Source organism: Nannobrachium achirus (genome assembly GCF_963921795.1).
Source record: "Nannobrachium achirus genome assembly, chromosome: 7".
In the NCBI taxonomy this organism is placed as follows: Eukaryota; Metazoa; Chordata; class Actinopteri; order Myctophiformes; family Myctophidae; genus Nannobrachium; species Nannobrachium achirus.
The window spans coordinates 1,917,527-1,941,792 of NC_137816.1; the positions used below are offsets into that span (position 1 = coordinate 1,917,527).

The 24,266-nt window shown below is 42.1% G+C and overlaps 1 protein-coding gene and 1 long non-coding RNA gene across 3 annotated transcripts in view; one reads left to right on the forward strand and one right to left on the reverse strand.

Moving 5' to 3' along the window:
• Window positions 1–23,719, forward strand: part of nadsyn1 (NAD synthetase 1) — a 50,453-nt gene extending 26,734 nt beyond the window's left edge. For both annotated transcript variants that reach the window (XM_080729987.1, XM_080729986.1), the window contains exons 13-21: window positions 2,542–2,644; window positions 4,209–4,377; window positions 6,359–6,494; window positions 7,817–7,923; window positions 11,444–11,575; window positions 13,256–13,325; window positions 18,596–18,724; window positions 21,764–21,940; window positions 23,275–23,719. In XM_080729987.1, the coding sequence (XP_080586113.1) occupies window positions 2,542–2,644; window positions 4,209–4,377; window positions 6,359–6,494; window positions 7,817–7,923; window positions 11,444–11,575; window positions 13,256–13,325; window positions 18,596–18,724; window positions 21,764–21,940; window positions 23,275–23,313 (1,062 nt within the window). In that variant the 3' untranslated portion in view covers window positions 23,314–23,719. The remainder of the gene's footprint in view (window positions 1–2,541; window positions 2,645–4,208; window positions 4,378–6,358; window positions 6,495–7,816; window positions 7,924–11,443; window positions 11,576–13,255; window positions 13,326–18,595; window positions 18,725–21,763; window positions 21,941–23,274) is intronic.
• On the reverse strand, window positions 14,965–18,309 carry LOC308288161. The gene is made up of 3 exons (XR_013962174.1): window positions 17,350–18,309; window positions 17,233–17,270; window positions 14,965–15,592 (listed from the first exon to the last, which is right to left on the reverse strand). It is a non-coding gene; the product is annotated as an uncharacterized lncRNA (long non-coding RNA).
• Window positions 23,720–24,266: the final 547 nt, after the last annotated feature.

The window sequence follows — 24,266 nt, forward strand, 5'->3', positions numbered from 1 at the left end:
AGGTTGTAGTTTGGCAGTCAAGGAGTGTGTGTGCAAAATTTGGCATGGATGGGGGCAACGGTTGTGGAGATATGAGCAGGGCAAAAGTGTGACGGACTGACTCACCCACGGACAGCCGGTGGAGGTTTTGGTAGTAAATGCGACCTACGGTCGCAAATAAAGAGAAGGTGCATCAATAGAGGGGGCGAATAATATATAAGTATATATACATAAAGTGACTTACAAAAAGAGACCGTAACAGTCAATGCTAGTTAGTGCAACAAGTATCTCACTGACATTGTTAAACAAAGCAGAATACTCAGAAACTACCAACACAACCTAATAGTGCAAAGTCAAAAATCAGTGCGAAAAAACTAACAAAAAAAGCAGCTCAGAGAAGAAGAAAAACTAGGGAGCGTGTCACCGCAAGACGCACATGAGCACTCTCCCTGGAAGGTCCTTAGGGGTCAAAGTCAATACGTTGCGACGTTCGAGGAGAATTGAGAACCAGCATGAGTCGAACCGAGGCGGGCAGTAGTAGCTCTTTTAATGCGATGCTCAAACTCGGTTGTTTTCGTTTTGATTCGGGTTGAATCGTGGAGGCGCCGCGTTGCATTGTGGGACGCCGCTATCCAACGAAGTGCTTGAAGTGACCATCGGCTGTATGCTTCAAAAAGAGGAGAAAGTAGTGCACATTCCAAGGGGAGGTTAAACGTGGTCTACGAAATGGGACAGCACTCGGCGCGGTCCAGTGACGTCATCGCCCTTAAAATGCGCAGTGCAAATCCCTTGGATTGGGAAGCGGCTTTTGAGTTCAGTATCTTGCTCAAGGGCACTTTGGCCGTGCTGATGGAGTGGTAGTCTGGTAGATATGAAACCCTCTACTCTCTCCAGCACACAACTGAAACGCACAGGCATGTCAGAGCTGGGGATGGAACCGTGGTGTGCGGCCTCTCTCCCTATATCTATAGCCCAGGGGTTTTCAAAGTGGGTGACGGGGCACCCTGGGGTGCCGCGACGGCAGTCCAGGGGTGCCGCGAGATCATTTGATAATATTATGGAATTTATTTGGACACAATATTTTAGTATCATTTTAAACTTGAAAGTTATTTTCAGTCAGTTCTAAACCAAAATGGCTATTATCTCAATGTTTTCCTCGCAACATAATCACTAAAATATCGTCACTGTCGGGCAGAAACCAAATGTGTACGTCTTTTGGTAAAGCAAAGCCTTGCTTCATCATACAAGACTGTCGCAAAAAACTAGTGAAAACAGTCGATCTACAAGCACACCGTTGTGTGCTTGTAGATCTGCTGTTTTCACTAGTTTAGTAAATTTTATAGATGATAAATACAAACAAACGGTTTTGGACATACAAGGTTTCCACCTGAAAACGACGATATGCTATAAATATAAGGTGCTGGGAGTGAAAATTATAATGTAGGGATGCCTCGGAAAAAAGAAATATTCATGGGGTGCCCTGAGACAAAAACGTTTGGGAACCCCTGCTCTAGCCACAGTTGGATAGGGTTTAGAAAAATACAGAATTCAGGTCACTATACACTCAGTGGGGAGTGTGAGGAGGGGTTACTTGGGAGTCAAAACTCCTTATTTGAAGAATGGAATGCTCTTGCTTATTAAATTATGTAAATAATTTTCTTTGCTAGGCAACAACAACAACATGACTTAACGGGATGCTGATTTAACTTTTTTTGGGGCGGGGGCGAGTAGAGTCTAATGAGCTTAAAAGACAAGCTGTGTCAAATCTTACAGATTGGTTGGTCCCAAATGCATTTGTGCATTATCTTCTTTTTTTTAATAAATAAAATATCATATCTCATAATATTCAGTCAGGACTAGAGCTTTATTTTTCTCTGACAACAGGCATTTAACCTTCCAATAGACAGACTTTAGTAAAAAAAATTATGTTTAAAACCCAGTTAGGCCTAGAATTATTGAATGCTTTAACCAGTGAAAAATAGCAGATATACAAGCTCACAGCGCGGCACCGAGTGCCGTGCTGCGTGCTTGTAAATCTGCTATTTTTGAAAAAGTCGTGAAAATGTGTGCAAATCTTTGAATATATGTATTTTCAAAGCGTACGTTTGTAACTCAAATTTTGCTTCTGGGTGGTCCCTGGAACTAAATATTTTGAGATGGGGGTCCATGGCCAAATACATATCATTTTGGGGGTCCTTCACATGAAAAGGTTTGAGAACCACTGACATAGTAGTCTCTCAAGAACAGACTAACTGAGCTCCAGTTAAGCGAAAAGGACCTTTTCTTTTTACGATGGCTGGCCAGATTGCTGACATAGAAACATAGGTTTTTTCAAAAAATCTTAGAAGGATTCAAAAGAATTTTATAGAATCTGGTCAAAATTCTAATTTTCACGATTTTTCAAAAATAGCAGATCCACAAGCTCGCAGCGCGGCACTCGGTGCGGCGCTGTGAGCTTGTATATCTGCTATTTTTCAATAGTTAAAGCATAAAATAATGATACACAACATAGTGTACTTTAAGGGGTTGTCTTTAGTGGTTGTGTTGCGTGCTCTGTTCCAGGGTGGGTTTCTGTTGCCGTTAAGTGGAGGTGTAGACAGCTCCTCTTCTGCCTCCATCGTCTACTCCATGTGTGTGCTGGTCTGCCAGGCCGTGCGTGACGGCAGTAAGTACCACTCAACATGAAATAAGACTTCTATCACAGGCTTCACTCAGACTGAATGTAAGAACCATGTTAGATACGCTTGTATGTGTCTACAGGACTGCATGAGGCAGATCGCCCCCCGCTACCCCCACCTCCCCGTTTCTCATTCCCAGACCACGCCCCCGACCGTTGCGATTGGAATAATTCCTCGCTCAAAAAAGACAGCGCTTCCCACAGTTGGTCCTTTGAATGAAAAAAATAATAAAATAAACTCGAAATAGCCTGGATCTATTTGGACCAGCCGATCAAAGTTGGACTAGTACAGACTTATGAATGAACTGCTATTGGTAGCCTACTTTTACTTTTTAGAAATACATTTAGGAGACTACTTTTCCCACGCTGGCTACTTGGAGTCTCCAGACGTACCCCCCCCTCCCCCCCTCTCTCTCTTCCCAAAATTGGCCCTGCAGTCACACTGTGTTGTCTGAAAATAAACCCCAAACATGAAGCTATAAACTGCATACTGCAACATGGATATCATGCTTTTCTGTGGGCAGTAATGCCACGCTATTCATGTGGTACAGTAATTGAATTATACATCGTTAGATGGTATTTAGCGACGGTCCAACAACAACCTTTTCATCGGTCGGTCGGCCGCGTTGTAAATCACGCGCATTTTCATTTTGACAAGTCTCTGCGTATTCATACATCCTTTTTAGTACTAAAGCATTGTCGCCAGCACGTATTACGGCATGCGTAGCCTTCTACACACTAGAGCGACGTGACAGCAAGAGAACACACAGGACACGGCCAGGAAGTACAGATGGTCTGGGAGCGAGAAACGGGGAGGTGGGGGTAGCGGGGGGCGATCTGCCTCATGCAGTCCTGTAGACACATACAAGCGTTAGATACATGACTGATACAAGATATAAGGAAAATATAGGAAGCAAAATAATCTCTTTCTCTGTAGAGATGTGCAATATAATCGATTCCCATTACTGTATGGATACTCCAGGCTGTAGTATTGCAGTACTTTTGGAGAAAATACATACATCTCAATATATGTCGCAATATACAGTATACATCAGGGTTCCCCGATTAGTTTTCCCCAAGGGCCGAATTATGTCTAGGGTACCAAGCCGAGGGCCACAACATTGCAGGGGGTGACGGTGGCGTTCCCGCTACTCCAGTGACAGTTCAGATATCGTCGTTGTCGGGTGAAAATCTTGTATGTCCAAAACCATTCGTTTTGCATTTATCATTTTAAAAACTATTTAAACTAGTGAAAACAGCCGATCTACAACGTTGTGTGCTTGTAGATCGGCTGTTTTCACTACTTTTGTGCGGCGGCCTCGTATGATGAAGCAGAGCTTTACTTTGCGAAAGAAACGTACACATTTTGAGATACGAGGTTTTCCACCCAACAACGACGATATACTAGTGTTGTTGCTGCTCTTATACCACCATTATTACTGGGGTTGGTGGGGGCCAGACAGTAGCCCCCCGCGGGCCGCAAATGGCCCACGGCCGCCTATTGGGGAACCCTGGTATACGTGTACTCTGCGTTTCTTGGTGGTCCCCTCAGACGGTCAGGTGTTGGAGGATGTACGGAGAGTGGTGGGGGACGTGTCCTACAGTCCAGAGGAACCCAGAGAGCTGTGTGGTCGAGTCTTCACCACCTGCTACATGGCCAGTGAGAACTCCTCAGAGGGCACGCGCAACGCCGCCAAGGAACTGGCCAATCAGATCGGCAGGTAGGGATGGTGGCGTTAACCTGGCATGTTTAGAGGGGGTAAGAAATGGTAGGTAGGTAAAATGGCGGGTTGCCATGGGCACCAGCAAATTAAACGTCTAATAATTCTGGGCATCTGATGTGTTAATAAACCCAAATGTAGGTATTGTGTTTTATATCATTTTTATCGTTGATTTGTCACCTTTACAATGAGGTACAGCTTGTAAGGATCTGGCATTCGTGTAATGAGCAACACAGCCAAACGTGTGGGTAGCGCCCCTCCAAAAATGGTCAAAATGGCCTTGCAGGCCTGCAATACTGTTCTTTTGGTGTTCACCTTTGTTACTTGGGGCATTGCATGATTGCACTCTCTCACAGTAATAAGGAAAAGAAAAAACAACACATATTGGCAATTTTTACACTTTGTTAATGTTAAGGTCAGTGTCAGGGAAGCCCAAAACGAGAGTAAATGCCAGCAGAACAGTATATTGCAAGCCATTTTGGCAAAATTCTGGTCGGCGCTACCCACATGTTTGGCTGTGTAGCTCATGCCTCGAATGCCCGATGCTTACAAGCTGTACTTCGTTGTAAAGGTGACACATCAACGATATAAATGAAATATAAGGGGAGATATAATCGACCAAAGTTAGATTTCCGAACTTTTTGTGGCAAGTCTTTTATATATGTTTTTTATTGCGTATCCAGTTTGGGATTTAGGTAGCTATGGCAAGGGAAACTATAATCAACCAGTAAGACTCCCTAATCGGGAGATAAGCGACCGTCAGGTCGCATACACAAACTTTAGAAGGCAATGGTAGCCAATCAGGAGGGAATATGGGAGATGGAACAGATCCATGTTGATGACATGACTTTAGAGATACTGTGTACCGCTTTGTGTGATTTTATGGCAAAATCTGAAGGAGCTGTGTCCAAAAATGTGTTTAGCAAGAATCGGCCTCATGGTGGCGCTAGAAGAGTGCCATGTGAGACATTTTGGCCGCCAATGAGTGTGTGTGCAAAGTTTGGCATGGATCGGGGCAACGGTGGCGGCGATATGAGTAGGGCAAAAGTGTGACGTGACTTGTGACGGACAGACTGACTGACAGCCGGTGGAGGTTTTGATAGTAACTGCAACCTGACGGTCACAACTACAAGCAAAATGCCTGAACAAAGTGATTAGCGAACTGAATTAAACGGTACTTAATTTAAGAATGTTCTAACTTTTCTATCCTGAATTAACTTTATTCCATGGTCGTGCTATCAGTTCAGAAGACAACTGTAATCCATAATGTTCTCATGGTCACCTGGATGCTCTTAGTGTACATATAGTTTTCCTGTCTGGCTTTGGTAGAGAGGTGCATAGTCATAAATATTAGTTTGGCTGTACAGCAGGGTTCCCCAATAGGCGGCCCGCGGGCCATTTGCGGCCCACGGGGGGCTACTGTCTGGTCCCCACCAACCCCAGTAATAATGGTGGTATAAGAGCAGCAACAACACTAGTATATCGTCGTTGTTGGATGGAAACCTTGTATCTCAAAATGTGTACGTTGCTACGTTCTATCACAAAGTAAAGCCCTGCTTCATCATACGAGGCCGTCGCACAAAAGTAGTGAAAACAGCAGATCTACAAGATCTTGTAGATCGTCTGTTTTCACTAGTTTAAATCGTTTTTAAAATGATAAATGCAAAAGAACGGTTTTGGACATACAAGATTATCACCCGACAACGACGATATCTGAACTGTCGCTGGAGTAGCGGGAACGCCACCGTCGCCCCCTGCAACGTTGTGGCCCTCGGCTTGGTACCCTAGACATAATTCGGCCCATGGGGAAAACTAATCGGGGAACCCTGCTGTACAGTGTACCAAAAGTATATGAAATCTGAAATTGCTTATTGGTTTAGATTACACAAACCCTCTCTTTTATTGCTTTCTTTTACTCCTTTGCTAGAACTTAAGTTTCATGTTGTTGTCAAATCCATTGTTTCTTTTTCTTTTTTAACAGCACCCATATGAATATCAACATAGATATGGCTGTGAAAGCCGTGCTGGGTATATTGTCCCTGGTGACGGGAAAGTGGCCCCAGTTCCGTGCAAACGGCGGAACCCTCAGGGAGAACCTAGCACTGCAGAACGTACAGGTTGGTAAGCCTTTCATGTCTCTCTCTTAGGGCTGTCACGATGATATTTTACATGACGATTATTTGTCCCTCAAATAATTGCGATTAACGATTTAATTGTGTTTTTGTCGTTGACAATTACATTTCTGTTTGACTTTTAGGCTTTTAAGTTGCACATGGTAGATAGGACACATAACCTAAATATACAAAGAAATTACTGACATATTTGGCAACTTTATACTTAAAAAATAACATTGATAGTGGAAATAGCCGATCTACAAGCTCACAACGCGCCGCGAGAAGTTGCACATGGTAGATAGATAGGACACATAACCTAAATATACAAAGAAATTAATGACATATTTGACAACTTTATAATTAAAAAAGAACATCGCGACGCGTTGTGAGCTTGTAGATCGGCTATTTCCACTATTTTTGACTTTTTTTTAAATATATGAACGTTTTTCAACATGGAAACGATTATGACGATTATGAAAAAGAATCGTGATTATGTCAATTAATCACGATTTGACGATTATGTAATAATTGTGACAGCCCTACTCTCTCTATCTTTCACTCTCTTGTTCTCTCTCTCTCGCTATGCATTTATTCTTTGTAGTTTGCAAGTTAACACGGTTCAACCGCGGTTTTCACACGTGTTTCAGTAAACCGTCCTTCCTGTGAGTGCATACAACAAAATGTCAAAATGCTCTTTGTTGCGTTTCGGAAATTGTGAAATTATGTGCATGCGTGTTTACGGTGGCGTAAAGTAACTAAGTACATTTACTCAGTTTTGAGGTATTTTTGCTTTAGGGTGCCCTCACACCAAAGTACCTATGAGAGTGGAATCCGCGTTCCGCCAATGCATTTCAATGAGAGTGAAGCGATTTCATGCCAGCAGAGGATTTCGGCAAAAAACGCTCCCTTCTCATTGAAATGCATTGGCGGAACGCGGATTCCACTCTCATAGGTATTTTGGTGTGAGGGCACCCTTACTGTAGTATTTCCAAATTTCAGAACTTTACTTCTACTCCACTACATCTCAGAGACAAAATATTATACTTTTACTCCACTACAACTATTTGAAAACTTTAGTAGTAGATTTTGATTATTACAAAACATACATTAACCAGCCCTATATACATTTCGGGCCATTTGAAAATAGACAATCTTCAAGCTCACAGATGAATTGTGATCTTGTGTGATCTGCTATTTTCAAAATATTTTGTTATACATTTTATACTTTTGAAAGAGTATTTCTACATTGTGGTATTGATGCTTCTACTCAAAGTAAAACATGTGAGTGCATCTTCCACCACTGCCTGTGCTGTGTGTCCCCTCAGGCTCGTATCAGGATGATCTTAGCCTACCTGTTTGCCCAGTTGAGTCTTTGGGCCCAGGGCAAGCCAGGAGGCCTCCTGGTGCTGGGTTCAGCTAACGTGGATGAGAGGTAAAACGTTAGGTTTCTGCATTGTCAATGTCATTTTATATCAGTAGGTTTCTGCACTGTCAATGTCATTTTATATCAGTGTTGTTTTTGACAGCAAATTTTGATTTAGTTTTAGTCATAGTCTTTTGAATAACATGTGATTTAGTTTTAGTCATAATTTAGTCACCTGAAAAGTTTTAGTTTTAGTTTATTAGTCTATTAGTCTTTTAGTCGACTAAATATCATAAGATTTTAGGCGACTAAATCTACAGTTGATTTAGTCGACTAAAATGTATTTTGGCAGGCCTTGATGGCATCGTAATGACTGATTTTACACTTGTTTGTGTGCTGAAAATAGCAGATCTACAAGCTCACAACGCCTCGCGAGCTTGTAGATCGGCTATTTTCAGCACGCAACACCTGTTTGATTTTGAATAAAAGTTTTAGTCATAATTTAGTCTCCTGAAAAGTTTTAGTTTGAGAGCAACCAAAATAAAAGTACTCTCTTCTCCACTAGTCCCTCCCTAACGTTTTAGTCTAGTTTTTATTTTGTTGACGAAATTGTCAATATATTTAGTCTTAAGCCTCGTACACACTGAGGGCGAATTGGCGAATAGCGAATTAGCGTATTATTCGCCTTTTGTTTAAAACCTTATAAAGTCAATGGAAGCATCCACACCAAACGCGAATTTAGAAAAAGCGAAAAGGCGTCTGTTTTTTATTCGCCCTTGTGTCGAATTAAGCGAACGTTCAAAGGCGAATTCCTCTCTCTCTCTGTATCAAAGTAAGCTCACTCTACCCTATTTCAAGAGAGAGAGAGAGAATGGTGGAGGGACCTTCACGTTACATTGAGGCCGAATGGAACAGTGTCGTTCTCCTTTTCCGTGTCTCATCTGCGTGGCTGCTTGGAAAAAGTAGCCTACTCTAATGTCTTACCGGTAAAAGCATGGTTTATGTGTTTGTTATTGTAGGCTACTTTATATCTGCAAAAAGACTAATGTTTAAAAATAAATCGCTGGGTATTAAATAGCCTACAATAGGATCCGAAATGAGTCGATTAGAAGGAAAGTACTGGAAATTCGACTCAAGTACAAATACCTACAAGTACAGGCTACTCAAGTAAATGTAGGCTACTTTTAGTTACTTTACACTGACTTTCTTTTTTTACAGACCGAAATCCTTTTATTTCCGAGAGACCCGACCATTTAATCATGATTAAAACCCCCTTTCATGTAACTCACTGTAGCCGTGCAGCGTGCGCTGTTAACTGATTGACAGGCAGAAGAAGGCTACCAAGGAATCTATAATATTAAGATCGAAACAAAAGCCAGAGATTAAAAGGAATACTTTTAGGCTATTTTCTAACTACAGAGAGGTAAGTCATGGTTTAACTTGTACGCGGTCGCGGCTGCTTTCTCATTCATCCTGGCAGCAGGCTACGCATCGCGCATGCATTACGCACGCACCAATATATTTTACCCTGCTGTTAAACTGATCCTAGACCAGCATTATCATCTCACTGTTACACAGCCATTCATCTCGCTGCCTCACGGCTAACAGACCATGATCCTAGGTCAGGCCAGCCTAAACACAGCACACACGTTAAACAGAACTCCAGTAGCCTAGTTCGAGTTCGTTCCTTATAGCGCACACCAGCGCGCGCACACACACATTGATTGATTGCTTTACAGTTTGCATAAAAAAGCAGAAAGTACACACACAATACGGGTCCTCTTGGGTCCTCTCGGGTAATACACATAATGATTGACAGCCCCGTATGTATTATACTCCGAGGGTGATGCGGCCATTCCGACCCGGCTATGATAAAACACTGACCGACCCTGTCTACTCTGCCCCCGGCCGGAGCTGAGGGGAGGGGGAACGGAGAACGCGTGTTGTCACTTGTCTCTTCTGTTCTTTTTCTTATTTAATAGGCTAACAACCACGGCCAGGTCTCATCATCACCTGAGGATATAGTTTCCATTGTTTTATTTGTTTCCCTGTCTCCGTTCTCCTCTCTCCTCTCCTCTCTCTCCTTTCTCCTGTGGCTATGCAGGCAGATATCGCCCCCTCGTTTTAGGCGAATTAAGCGAATATTATACGCACATTCGCGTCGCTTTTTGGTGTGTATGGAAAAGGGCGAATGGCGAATTCTTCGCCTTTTTGGTTCGCTTATTCACGTCGCTTTCGCTAATTCGCCGGTGTGGACAGAGCTTTAGTTTTAGTCACCACAGCTTAGTTTTTGTTTAGTTTTTACGTCAGTGAAAAAAAACAAACGACAAACATTTTTCGTCATAGTTTTAGTCGACGAAATCAACACTGTTTTATATGTGGTTGCGCTTGGGTGTTGCGCTCTGAAAATAGCAGATCTACAAGCTCCGAGCTACAAGCTCTGAGCTTTTAGATCAACTGATATTTTAAAGTTATACCATGTAACTTTTTTTATAAAACAAATCTTAAAATTGTCCTAACTGTTAAATCGCTAAAGTTTTAGAACACCCACTCCGTTATTTTCAGCTTCAAAAGCCTTCTCTTTATATGTTTTCTATGAGCCGTGAGGGGGGGAGAATTTCGCGGCAAAATTGCGTCATCATCACTACCGGCCAATCACAGTGAGGGTTATACACTGCCGGCCAATCACAGCGCATCTTGAAGTGGGGTCGCTAGGGCGGCCATATTTGTAGTCTCCCGTGTGTGTCTATACTCGAGTGAACGGTGAAGCATGGTGAAGGAGTCGTTTCTCCAGAATGCCTGAACGCACAGGAACCAGGGACCCCTCAAAAGATAGATCTCGGCGAGGTGGAGGCAGACGCGGGGGTTGTGAGGCCCGGCGAAAAACGGCCGAAAGACGCGGACGCGACCGAGGTTTGCTATAGAGCTACTGACCACTGGTTGAGCAACTTACACAGTATAGCTTTAACTGATACTTAGGATATTTAGTTATCTGAAACCAGACTAAAAATAAAACCTTTCAAATGACTATGACTTAAAACAAACTAATTAATTTATTCAAAAGACTTTGCCTAAAACTACATCAAAATGTGCTGTCAAAATGAACACTGCTTCAGTGTTGTTTTTGACAGCAAATTTTGATTTAGTCATAGTCTTTTGAATAAAAGTTTTAGTCATAATTTAGTCTCCTGAAAAGTTTTAGTTTTAGTCTAATTTTAGTCGACTAAATATCATAAGATTTTAGGCGACTAAACGCTGAAAATAGCCGATCTACAAGCTCACAACGCGTCGCAACGAGACGCGTTGTGAGCTTGTAGATCTGCTATTTTCAGCAAGCAACACCTGAGAGCAACCAAACATAAAATGACTTTCTCCTCCACTAGTCCCTCCCTGCCATTTTAGTCTAGTTTTTATTTTGTTGACGAAATTGTCAATATATTTAGTCTTAGTTTTAGTCATCACAGCTTAGTTTTTATTTCGTTTTTATTTAGTTTCCGTCAGTGAAAAAAACACAGTCGACACACATTTTTCGTCATAGTTTTAGTCGACGAAATCAACACTGCACTGCTTCTCTCCTCTCTGTGGTCAGCCTCACAGGCTACTTCACCAAGTACGACTGTTCCAGTGCCGACATCAACCCCATAGGAGGAGTCAGTAAGATAGACCTCAAGAGCTTCCTGCTCTACTGTGTGGAGCATTTCCAGCTCACTGCTCTCACAAGGTGACGTTTCACTGAAAGGGAACGGTCAGGTGTTTTTGAGCGGTGGTCACACCGTCTCCATAGCGTGGCCGTGTGTGTATCCGTGTGTGTCTGTCTGTCTGTCTGTCTGTCTGTAGCCTGAGGTGTATGTAGCCTCAGTACCTCTGGGTGACCAGAGAGGTGCTGTTGACTCTAGCTTACCCTGAGCATCAACTGCAACCAGTTGGGGCCTGAGTGAGCAAGTATGGCTCACACTCTCTCTCTCTCTCTCTCTCTCACACGCACACGCACACACACCCCCCCCCCCCCCCCCCCCACACACACACACACACACACTCCAGCTGGGTGAGCAACGCACACACGCACGCAGCCACGCACACACACACACACCTCTGTGAGCAACACACACACACACACACACACACACACACACACATGCACGCACGCACGCACGCACACACACCCCCACCCCCACACACGTGCAGGCACCACCGCTCACTTCAAACTTGGGTTTGATTTTTGAATAACTCATTATTACTCATTAACCCAACCCTCAAACATTATTAGTGTGCTTGCTATAGGCACACAGTAGGGCATTCACGAATAGTGATTTTTAGTATTCGAATTATTCAACCTCAAAGTATTCGAATAGTTGAATATTCGACAGGACTGGCCAAACTGTCAAATATTAAGTAAGCAATTGTGAAAATAGCCGATCTACATGCTCACAACGCCTCGCGTTGCGAGGCGTTGTGAGCATGTAGATCTGCTATTTTCACAATATTTATCTATGGAGTCACATTAAATGTTATACCTACAATTCCAAGTGCTTGTCAGGGTGGGGGTCCCCAGTCCAAATATGTTTATTTTGGGGGTCTGAGCCTAAAAAGGTTTGAGAACCCCTGGTATAGAGCATTAACAAATTCATCCACCAGGGGCATTGACAACTCATTCTTATGACTTCCTATCTAGCCAAGTTTTATAAACTATATATTTTTTAAAGAGAAAAAAACAAAAAAAAATGAATATTCGACTTTGGTGAACAACGTTGAATAGTGACTTTGATATTCGAATATTCGGTGAATGCCCTAGCACAGGGGTCTTCAACGTTTTCAGGCCGGGGACCCCCAAACTGATGGGGAGATAGAGCAGGGACCCCCTACCACCTCGTGGGGTGTGGGGGTCGGGGCTACGACATATTTTTTATTTTAAACATGTACAAGTTACAGCGAGCAGGGTGGGCCGTACCACTACCATTTCTAAACATAATACTTATTAACTGAGAACCAATGTCAATAATATCAACAATCTGTCAATTGCATAGTAATCATGTATTCAAGCTATTCAAAATGGATAGAATCATGATTTATTTTTTAACATAAATGTGAAAAAAAAAAAAAACATTTTTTGAAATCGTTTTTTTTTTTTTTTAAAGCAATAATTTCGCGGACCCCCTGCAGTACCTCCGCGGACCCCTGGGGGTCGCGGACCCCCTGTTGAAGACCCCTGCCCTAGCACACACTATTGTAGATTTATTTGCCAGCCAAGGTTGTGTGGACATCCGACGAAGCCGGATTTTACCCCGGTGGATTCAAACCCACAACTTCTGTGGTGGTGGGCAGGGACTTGACCACTGCGCCACCTTAGCGACATGTATTAACAACATGATGCATCATTTGACATGTTTGGTTTCCTCTGCAGCATCCTGGCTGCTCCTCCCACTGCTGAGCTGGAGCCACTGACTGACGGACAGGTGTCCCAGACTGATGAGGTACCTAATGCTGCATTCACACTGAGAAAAGCCAAGCTAAAGGTTTGCTTGGTAAATCAATGTAATATCAATGCAAACCAGCTTTAAAGCTTTCCAAGCTTTGTTTGGAGCATCTTGTGCATCTTAAAGCTGGTTTGCATTGAGAATACATTGAATTACCAAGCAAACCATTAGCTTGGCTTTTCGTAGTGTGAATGAGGCATAAGAGGGATACATGAAAGGTCGACCTAAAACAAAGTCGACCCAAACTCGTTTCCCAACAGGTGTGTGGCCTTAACTCATTGCATGCCAGGCCCGATAGTCCTGAGATTATTTCAATGTCTTTCCCCGCCAGGCCCGATAATCCTGAGAAAAAAAAAATGTTTTGACCCCAAAAAATTTAGTAGGCATGATAGCAATCGTGAAATTGCATGTTTAACCCCCATAGCAACCCCATCTTTCAAACATGGCAGCCATCTTTGTTTACATTTTAGGAAAACATAATGGCTGCCATCTCATGAATGCCTGAACGGATTTCCATTCGGATTTTTTTGTTTGAAAGCTGTGAGCAATGTGGACACACGTGGTGCATTATCTAGGCATGGGTGTGCATGGTCCGTGCACTATGAATTACATGGAAGTCTATGGAGACAGGGGCAGGGGAGAGAAGGTATTGTTAAATGGCGGGGAATGTGTTTTAAGCTAGATGCAGAATTGACCGAAATCTAATCTTTACTTCTGGGGGGTCCCTGGAACAAAATATTTTGCGATAGGGGTCCATCCGTGGAACAAAATATTTTGAGATGGGGGTCCGCGGCCAAAAACTCATTTTGGGGGTCCTTAACCACTGATAGGCACATTCTAAAAATGTCTTCTAAATCCTAACAGTTTTCCTGAAAGAACGTATGTTGCTATCATTGTTTCTCAAACTTTGTCATGTCAAGGACCCCTAGAATGATATGTATTTGGCTACGGACCCCCATCGTAAAATATTTTGTTCCAGGGACCCCCAGAAGCAAAGATTAGATTTTTGTCTATTCTGCATCTAGCTTAAGGCCACAGACGAGTTTGGGTCGACTTTGTTTTAGGTCGGCTTTTCCTGTTACCCCTAAGAGCCGGGCTCCTGACCGGATCCAAGTACTGAGCAGTACATTGAAAACAGGCTTTCCATGTGTATTGTGGAAAGCCTGGTGAGTGGTGACGCGAGGTTACGTTTAATGTTCAGGTCTTAGGATCAGGATATACATCCTGGAGTGTTTGGCAGATTCAGTAGAAGGAGTTCAGACTCAGAGGTGGAATAATACAGGGTTCCCACGGTCATGAAATTCCTGGAAATATTTTGAAATTAGAAAAATATTTTTCCAGTACTGGAAAAGTTTTGGAATTTATCAAGGGTCCTGGAAGGTCCTGAAAAAAATAGCTATGCATTGTCTTTTTGTTAATACCTCTGAAATGACAAATTAAACATTGGCCAAATTGTCAAATATTAGAGGCAGAAATTGTGAAAATAGCAGATCTACATGCGTTGTGAGCATGTAGATCTGCTATTTTCACAATAGAACAGTGTTATACAAAATGAAATTCTTCAACTCTTAGTGCTCGTCAGGGCGGGGGGTCCCCAGTTAAAACATGATTATTTCGGGGGTCACAGCCTGAAAAGGTAAAGAACCACTGGCATACACCACCTGTCTTTGGGCATTGCATATAGGAGTAAGCAACCTGTTATTGAGCTGAATTATTGTTATATAGTCCTGGAAATCGGGTTAAATATTCTGGAATAGTTTTGGAAATTAATTGGTAAAGATGTGTGGGAACCCTGGTAGAGGGAGTTCAGGTGGAATAATAGCATAGATCTGTTAGCCGTAGCTTAGCACCACTAGTAACGTGTTTCTTATGGCGGGATACCGTACATTAAAAGATGAGATGGAGAAGTATCAATTATTAATACATGCAGAGTATGTCCGATTTTCTATAGTCAATTATTTCCATCATCAAGATTCTTTGACTTCTCGGTCCACGCTGACAGGTCCACAGAGGCAGCCCACGTAACATCATTTATTTACTAATTCCATCCCCAATGCACAGCATTATCCATCATCACAACAAGCCACTCAAGCCGCTGGCACCCTCCATATTGGGGCTATTTTTGTTGAAGTAAAAGAGGATTTTATGGTGATTGGTCTTCATGTGATGGCATTTATTTTTTTAATCTCTGTCCGCCCAGGTTAGGCTGGCAGTTTAACTTCCTGCCAGGAAACAATTTGGTTTAACTCACTTAACGACTTAAGCTGGCCGCACACTAGCCGATAATCGGGCTATTTAATTACCCTCCCGACAATCGGGCTGCCACCGACTGAAACGGGCCCGACAATCGGGCATGAACGTCGTCTAGCGTGAGGTCTCACAGATCCACTCGGACCCCAGCCGAGTGGCTCGGAGGACGATCGGGGGTAGCCTGACTCTTTTCAAACATGTTTGATATTTTCCTGGATCTGTACTGGTCTGGAAGACTGGAAGGGCAGCAGGGGACTGAGAGAAAATAGGTACAGCAGCCGCTGATAGACGCAAGTTTCTGAGCATACATCTGACTGAGTGACAGATCCATCTCTTTTTTTTTCTCTCCACCTCTCCCTCTGCCTCTCACTCACTCACACACACACACACACACACACACACACGCGCGCCCGCACACAGACACACTTTTCATAGCGTCCGTCCCTCCATCAGGTTGTATCATGAATGAATGGGATTTAAATTAAAACTCAGCGGCAGCGCATATCAAACAAACAGAAGAAAGACCGCGACCAGCACACATCCCTTGCAAGTAGGTGGGACGTTCGCGAACAAATCAAGTATTTTGAACGGCTCTTTGAAATGAACGATGGGATCCGGTTCGCAGTAGGGAGCCGTTCCTTTCTAATGAACAGTGGTGGGAAAATAGCCTACTGCAATCAATGTGGAAATACTCTGCCACAAGTAGAGGTTTTTGGAATGTTAATATACTTGAGTAAAAGTACAAACGTATTGGTATCATTCAACATTTAATTAATGTAGCCTACAGAGTACCAATAGTAGAAAGTAGGCAGAATGTCCTGTTTCACAGATTTCCAATGAATAAAATGTAGAAAAATCTTTTGAAAATAGCCGATCTACAAGCTCACAATGCAACAAATGGCAGGTATGTAGGCCTACCTATATATGGCAGAAATAAATGTATATAGGGTTTAAGTTATTTGTAATTATATCAAAATCTACCAAGTAACTAATGAGCCAGCCTTTTGAACGGCTCTTTGAAAGGAACGGATCCCAGAGATCCGGTTCACTTCAAAGAACCATAAATCCCATCTCTAGGAGTCAAAGAAGTACACGCCCATCCTGATCTACAAGCTTACAACGTGGCACGGGACAGACACAGTTTGGTCTTGGAGATCTTGTTCTGGGTGCGCTACACAGTCATACGACTAATCATAAATCAGGCACCATGAGAAGGACGGAGCGGCACTTTAGCGCAGGAGAGGGGATGTCAGAGCTGGATGTACATGAAACGTGTCAAAGTGAACTCATATCGTCAAAATAGGACACAACTTATTGAAGCTTTTTTTTTCGTTGCGTGAGGCGGTGTTGTGTGTTGAGTCAGTGGATAACGCCATGTGTTTGTATGTGCGTGTGCGTGCGTGTTGCAAAGCACAGCTCTCAGAACAGCCCCGTGGCATCTTGTATTCATTATATTATTTATTATTGCTGTGTTCGAGCCCGACTCAATCGGGATAGAATCCTGTAGCGTGCGGAGCGCCCGACTGTTCAAAACGGCTAGTCTGAGCCCGTTTAGATTATCTGGTAAAATAATCTGAAAAAATTATCCTGTAGTGTTTAATTCTACCCGATTCAGTCGGGCCCGATTATCGGCTAGTGTATGGCCAGCTTTAACCGCAACTTATTGTGAAAAGGGCTTATCTATGCACAGACCTAGCCTAGTAAACTGACTCCTCCCATCTTCTGTTCGAATCAAGGCAGTAAGAGACTGGTTTACGAGGCTAGCACAGACCTACACACATTTCTGTGGGTCTGACAGGCCCTGATAAGACTTAAAGGGATATTCCACTTTCAACAGGGAAACAGTGGAAGGGCTTCTCTCCACATACACACCCATTGTAACTTCAAACTCCATTTTAACCATGATAGATTCATTAAAAACACCAATTGTTTTTTCTGGTGACTCATACTACCCTCCTAATATGTTTTATCCATAACTTTTTTCATTTCTTTTTAATAATTATTTGGGAAAATGGAAAAAAAATGAAATACAAAACATTATTAAAAATAAACGAAACAAGTTATCGAAAAAGCACGGCCTGCTCACGTATTAGGAAGGTAGTATGTGTTTTAATGAATCTATCATGGTTAAAATGCAGTTTGAAGTTACAATGGGTGTGTATGGGGAGAGGCCCTGGGCCTGGAGGGCCTGATAACATTTACATCAAATATCTAAATATTGAATCAAGCAAATTAAAAACTGTTCAGGGTGTTCATAAAAGCCTGATTAGATGATAAAATTACCAAACGTTTTTTTTTTAAAGTGAAATATCCCTTTAATCTATTGCAAACCCCACCATTATACTCGTCCCGTCTCCTCAAACTACATTAGTTGCTGAGCTGCTCCACTGTGTCCTTGGACTTAATGAACCGCCGCTACCAGTCCTGTAGGAACTAACCTGTACAAAACACAGATCTGTTTGGACTATTTTGTTACGTGATCTCCCATCTTTCTGCCCTGTATGTCTCCCTCTGTCTATCCATCTCCAATGCCATCACCTTCTCTCTTCATAACCTTCCTTGTCCCCTCAACCCGCTCATCTTTCCCCTCCCCATCTTGCATCTCTTATATCTCTGGCTTGCTTTTTCTGTCCGTCCACCCACACTCACACACACACACACACACACACACACACACACACACACACACACACACACACACACACACACACACACACTCACCTACACACATATCGCCGTTGTCGGGTGGAAACCTTGTATGTCCAAAACTCTTCGTTTTGAATTTAAATAATTTTAAAAATGATTTAAACTAGTGAAAACAGCCAATCTACAAGCACACAACGCCTCGCGGTGCGAGGCGTTGTGTGCTTGTAGATCTGCTGTTTTCACTACCTGTGCGGCCTTGTATGATGAAGCAGGGCTTTACTTCGCGAAAACAAATTTGAAACTTGGAGATACAAGGTTTCTGCCCGACAGTGACGATATATTCCCCCACCTCCCTCCTCAACCCCCTTCAGGCGGACATGGGCATGACCTACGCTGAGCTGTCAGTGATCGGACGCCTGAGGAAGATATCCAAGTGTGGACCTTACAGCATGTACTGTAAACTCATCCACATGTGGAAGGAGACACTCTCTCCCATGCAGGTCAGTGTGCTCAGTCGCAGACGGCTACACACACAGTCTCTCTCTGTTTGTGAAAATGGGGAAAAGCCAAGTGAAACCAGCTTGGCAGGTTTCATCACATTCTATTGTTTTGAGTTTAATGTGGTGTGAGTTTCCTTTGACAGTAATCGTAACGGGGAGGATTTGTTTAGATTTTCCATGCACTTTTTCCAGTAACACCCTGTTCATCTTGAACCTATTCTGGACCATTAGGAAAAAAATAAGAAATAAAATGTCTGCCGTCGTTCCATTTTTGGGGGCTGGGCGGCCAACAAAGTAAATCGTCACTGTCGGGCAGAAATCTTGTATCTCCAAGTTTCAAATTTGTAATTTATTTCGCAAAGCAAAGCCCTGCTTCATCATACAAGGCCGTCGCACAAAAGTAGTGAAAACAGCAGATCTACAAGCACACAACGCCTCGCACCGCGAGGCGTTGTGTGCTTGTAGATCGGCTGTTTTCACTAGTTTAAATCATTTTTTAAATTATAAATACAAACAAGGTTTCCACCCGACAACAACAAAATATAACTCATGTACAGTAATTGGCCCACTGGCTTGTCACTTGTCATGATCTGAAATGGCAAATCTTTGAGTAGCAGCAGCAATAGAGAGAGATCTCTCTCTATGGCGCGCAATGAGGGCCTCTACAACTCTTTTTCCCGGGCTGAATCAGGGGCCCAGCACGTCCCTGTTCTCTGTTTGTGAACATGGGGAAAAGCCAAGTGAACCAGCTTGGCAGGTTTCATCACATTCTATTGTTTTGAGTGAAATGTGGTGTGAGTTTCCTTTGACAGTAATCGTAACAGGGAGGATTTGTTTTGATTTTCCATGCACTTTTTCCAGTAACAACCTGTTCGTCTTGAACCTATTCTGGATCAGGGCCCACTTGTGTTGTCTATCGAGAGAATGAGAGGAGTCTGACTGACTCCAGCACTGGTGCCAAACCAATGTTGTTTTTGACAGCAAATTTTGATTTAGTTTTAGTCATAGTCTTTTGAATAAAATATAATTTAGTTTTAGTCATAATTTAGTCACCTGAAAAGTTTTAGTTTTAGTCTAATTCTAGTCGACTAAATATCATAAGATTTGAGTTGACTAAATCTACAGTTGATTTAGTCGACTGAATTGTATTTTGGCAGGCCTTGATGGCATCGTAATGACTGATTTTACACTTGGTTGCGTGCTGAAAATAGACGATCTACAAGCTCGTAGATCTTCTAGATCTGCTATTTTCAGCACGCAACACCTGAGAGCAACCAAACATAAAATTACTCCCTTCTCCTCTAATGTTTTAGTCTAGTTTTTTATTTTGTTGATGAAATTGTCAATATATTTAGTCTTAGTATTAGTCATCACAGCTTAGTTTTTATTTCGTTTTTATTTTGTTTTCGTCAGTGAAAAAAACGCAGTCGACAAACATTTTTTCGTCATAGTTTTAGTCTACAAAATCAACACTGGTGCCAAACAGGCCACTGCTACAACCTAAAAACTACCCACAAAAAGTGTGTAAACTTAAAGGCCCATTATATCTCCCCTTTAATAATATGGTATTGTGTTTCTTTTTAAATCGTTTGTATCATTGATTAGTCACCTTTTACAACGAGGTACAGCATTTGGCATTTAATGTAGGGTGACCAGACGTCCCGGTTTGGCCGGGACTGTCCCGTTTTCAAGCTGCGTGTCCCGGTGTCCCGACAAATATCTCTAAAATACTAATATGTCCCAACATTCACTACAAAATTGGCCTAGTTTTTGCCAGAATTAAAATAATAGTAGCTGTTTTCAGTTGTTGCATAGACATTTAACATGTTCTTTTCATGAAAACATGCTCACCTAAACAATCAGAAAACATGAACAAATTCATTGCGTGTCTGAATTTAATGCTGAGACTGTTTGTCAGTCACGCGTACATGCGCGCACACGAACGTTAGAGAATGGGCACGCGCGTGCGCGGTAACGTGCACATTGCTTTTAGGGTCCTGCTTTTAGGCAACAGTGGTTCGCGTCCCGATTTGAGCGGCTGAAAATGTGGTCATTGGTCACCCTAGTTTAATGGAATGAGAAGTACAGCTAAACGTGTGGGTTGCGCCTGCAATACTGTTCTGCTGCCATTCACTCTCGTTTTGGGCTTCTCTGACACAGTGTAAAATGAATAAAGTGTAGAAATGGCCAATATGTGTTGTTTTTTCTTCTCCTCATTACTGAGTGCAATCATTGAATGCACCAAGCAACAAGGTGAATACCAAAGTTAAGTTTCCAAACTTTTGGTCGGTAGTTTATATTGATCCTTGTATGTCAAATTAGCAAAAAGAGAGAGAGAGAGAGGGGGGGGAAAAAAAACTTTTTTCAGTTGTGAGATTTAATTTTGCTTTTTTCAGAACGGGTACACATTATTGTGTATCATTATTTTATGCTTTAACTATTGAATAGCAGATATACAAGCTCACAGCGCGGCACCGAGTGCCGCGCTGCGAGCTTGTAGATCTGCTATTTTTGGAAAAAAAAACGTGAAAATTAGAATTTTGACCCGATTCTATAAGTGTCTTTTGAATCCTTCTAAGATTTTTTGAAAAACCCTATGTTTCTATGTCAGCAATCTGGCTAGCCATCGTCAAAGAAAAGGTCCTTTTCACTTAACTGGAGCTCAGTTAGTCTGTTCTTGAGAGACTACTATGCCAGTGGTTCTCAAACCTTTTCAGGTGAAGGACCCCCAAAATGATATGCATTTGGCCACGGACCCCCATCTCAAAATATCTAGTTCCAGGGACCACCCAGAAGCAAAATTTGAGTTACAAACGTTCGCTTTGAAAATACACATATTCAAAGCTTTTGCACACATTTTCACGACTTTTTTCAAAAATAGCAGATCTACAAGCTCGCAGCGCGGCACTCGGTGCCGCGCTGTGAGCTTGTATATCTGCTGTTTTTCACCGGTTAAAGCATTCAATAATTCTAGGCCTAAATGGGTTTAATCCATGCTAAACGGACATTGACGTGTCTTGTGTGTGTGCGGCGCCCCAGGTGGCCCAGAAGGTGAAGCACTTCTTCAGGATGTACTCGGTGAACCGTCACAAGATGACCACTCTGACACCGGCCTACCACGCCGAGAGCTACAGCCCCGACGACAACCGCTTCGACCTCCGCCCTTTCCTCTACAACGCCCGCTGGACCTGGCAGTTCAGGACCATCGATGACCAGGTAGAGCATACATGGGCAACTGGCGGCCCGGGGGCCACATGTGGCCCCCACCTTCACTTAAAGGAGTAGTTCACCCCCGAAATGACTTTTTTTCTATTGATTACTCATGCCATGGAGAGTAGAGTTCAATAATATTTTTAGTTTTTTGTCAGATTCCTAAGACAACAATTTGATTTGAGTAAATTTACCCCCATTGGTTCCGGATGGTGACCCTTTTCTAAAAGGGTCACCATCCGGAACCAATGGGGGTACATTTATTGTTATCACATTTTTGTCTTAGGAATGCGACAAAAAACTAAAAATATTATTGAACTCTAGTCTCCATGGCGTGACTAATCAATAGAAAAAAAGTCATTTTGGGGGTGAACTACTCCTTTAATGCGGCCCGCAGGTTGATACTGGAATACTGATATAATATTCATTTCAGACATTCCAAACATGACCTGCTTTAATTCTGTCTATATTAGTAGCTTAATGACTAGCATTGTAGTATTAAAAATAAAATGTATTTCTTTTAGGTCCAATGTAGGTATTTGTATTTAGGTTCATAAAGTTATCATGAGTATATAACTAAATGTCTTTGAAATTAGATCAAAATGTTACATTTCAGGGTTCCAATACAAAAATAACAACATAATAATTCAGGATTCCAATTCAAAAGAAGCAAAAATAGCCGATCTACAAGCTCAAAACGCATCGCAGCGCGATGCGTTTTGAGCTTGTGGATCTGCTATTTTTTGCTTCTTTTGTATGAGATACTAGAATGACAAAGTAGGATGTAGCAATATGCAATCTGGCCCTCTGGAGTGAAGGTGGAAATATAGTGGCCCTCACCATCATCAAAGTTGCCCACCCCTGAGATAGATGATGACGATGATAATAATAATTATAATATTAATAATAAACTTTGTATAGCACCTTTCATGACATGAAATGCAGCTCAAATGCATAGATAACTAAACTAAACTAAAACTAAAAAAAGCAAAAGCATAAAACATTAAAATAATAACAAAAAACGTCAAAACAGTGAGGACATGAATAACAACACAGAGATTTTTTTAATCAACTAAAAGCAAGAGTGAAGCAATTGCCAGGTCTTGAGTTGTGCTTTAATGCTATCTACATGTCAGGGTTTATGCCTTAGCTTAAACAATCTATAATATCCTGCTCACGTTAATTCAGCTTTTACTTGCAGGAACTGCGTAGTACAGGAGTCCATACAAATGTTTGGAACTAGTTTGTAATGTGTGTTGTTGTATCACATTTGAGTAAACTTAATGTACACTTATTTGGGTCATTTTAACTATTTATTATCTCTCCAATCATTCCCTAAGGTGTCTCAGATGGAGGCAGGAGGCTCCCACTGTGAATAATGTATAAGACCTCATGCATCCGTCACCCTCCCAGAGAAGCCATACAGTATTATACTGTAATGATTAACCATCCAAGATTAAATGTTGTTGTAAGATGCGCTGTGTTTTTCCTGTGCACGCACATTACACAATGGAACCCAATGTCTTGTCAACAGCAACACTGTCTGTTTTGTCTTCACATGTACACCAAAGCTTGAGACAACTTATGGTGCAAATCTTTGTATCTCTCTGTCTGTACACATACAGTAGGCCTTCTCACTGCTTTTGTTGTTGTGTCTAAACAAAGCACTTCCCGTGAGTTTTTTGTTTTTCATTTCACCACTGTCAGTTACAAAAATGATAATCACACTCAGTTCTCATGTCTAATGTGTAATCAAGAATGTTTTGTCTGGAAAAGACTGAATAACCTTGATATTAATGTTGTGTATGGTCATCAATAAACCTGTTCTTTCTTCCAAGCCATTGGTTCCGTTCACAATTTAAATGGTTTTGTTAAATGGATTAAATTCCTCCTCCCTTCTGTTTTCTTATTAGAAAGCATTATGATTGCCCTGTATAACACATGTTTATTGGTTGGTTGGTAACTTATTTCTATTCCTCTTGAAGTGAAACCTGAATTGGTCAATTAATTTGGGATACGTGCAACCACAAGACCATAAAATTACAACCATTAACCACAACCATAAAATCAAGTCTACAGTAAAAACCCACTGTTCCCATACTAATCTGTGTGTCCATTTAGGTTACATTTGTACACTCTTGAGTTAAATTAACACATTTTTGTCAGTGCAAATATAGACACCTGTTACCCCCTTAACATACTGTAAAGTGGGGTCCAGCCCAGGGACCCCCAGGGTTCATTGTGGGTGCTCAAAAGTGAACAAGTGTATCCAAATGGACTCTTAAGGCCAAACTGCACCAATGCAACTAGTCACAACTCCTTGCAACAAAAC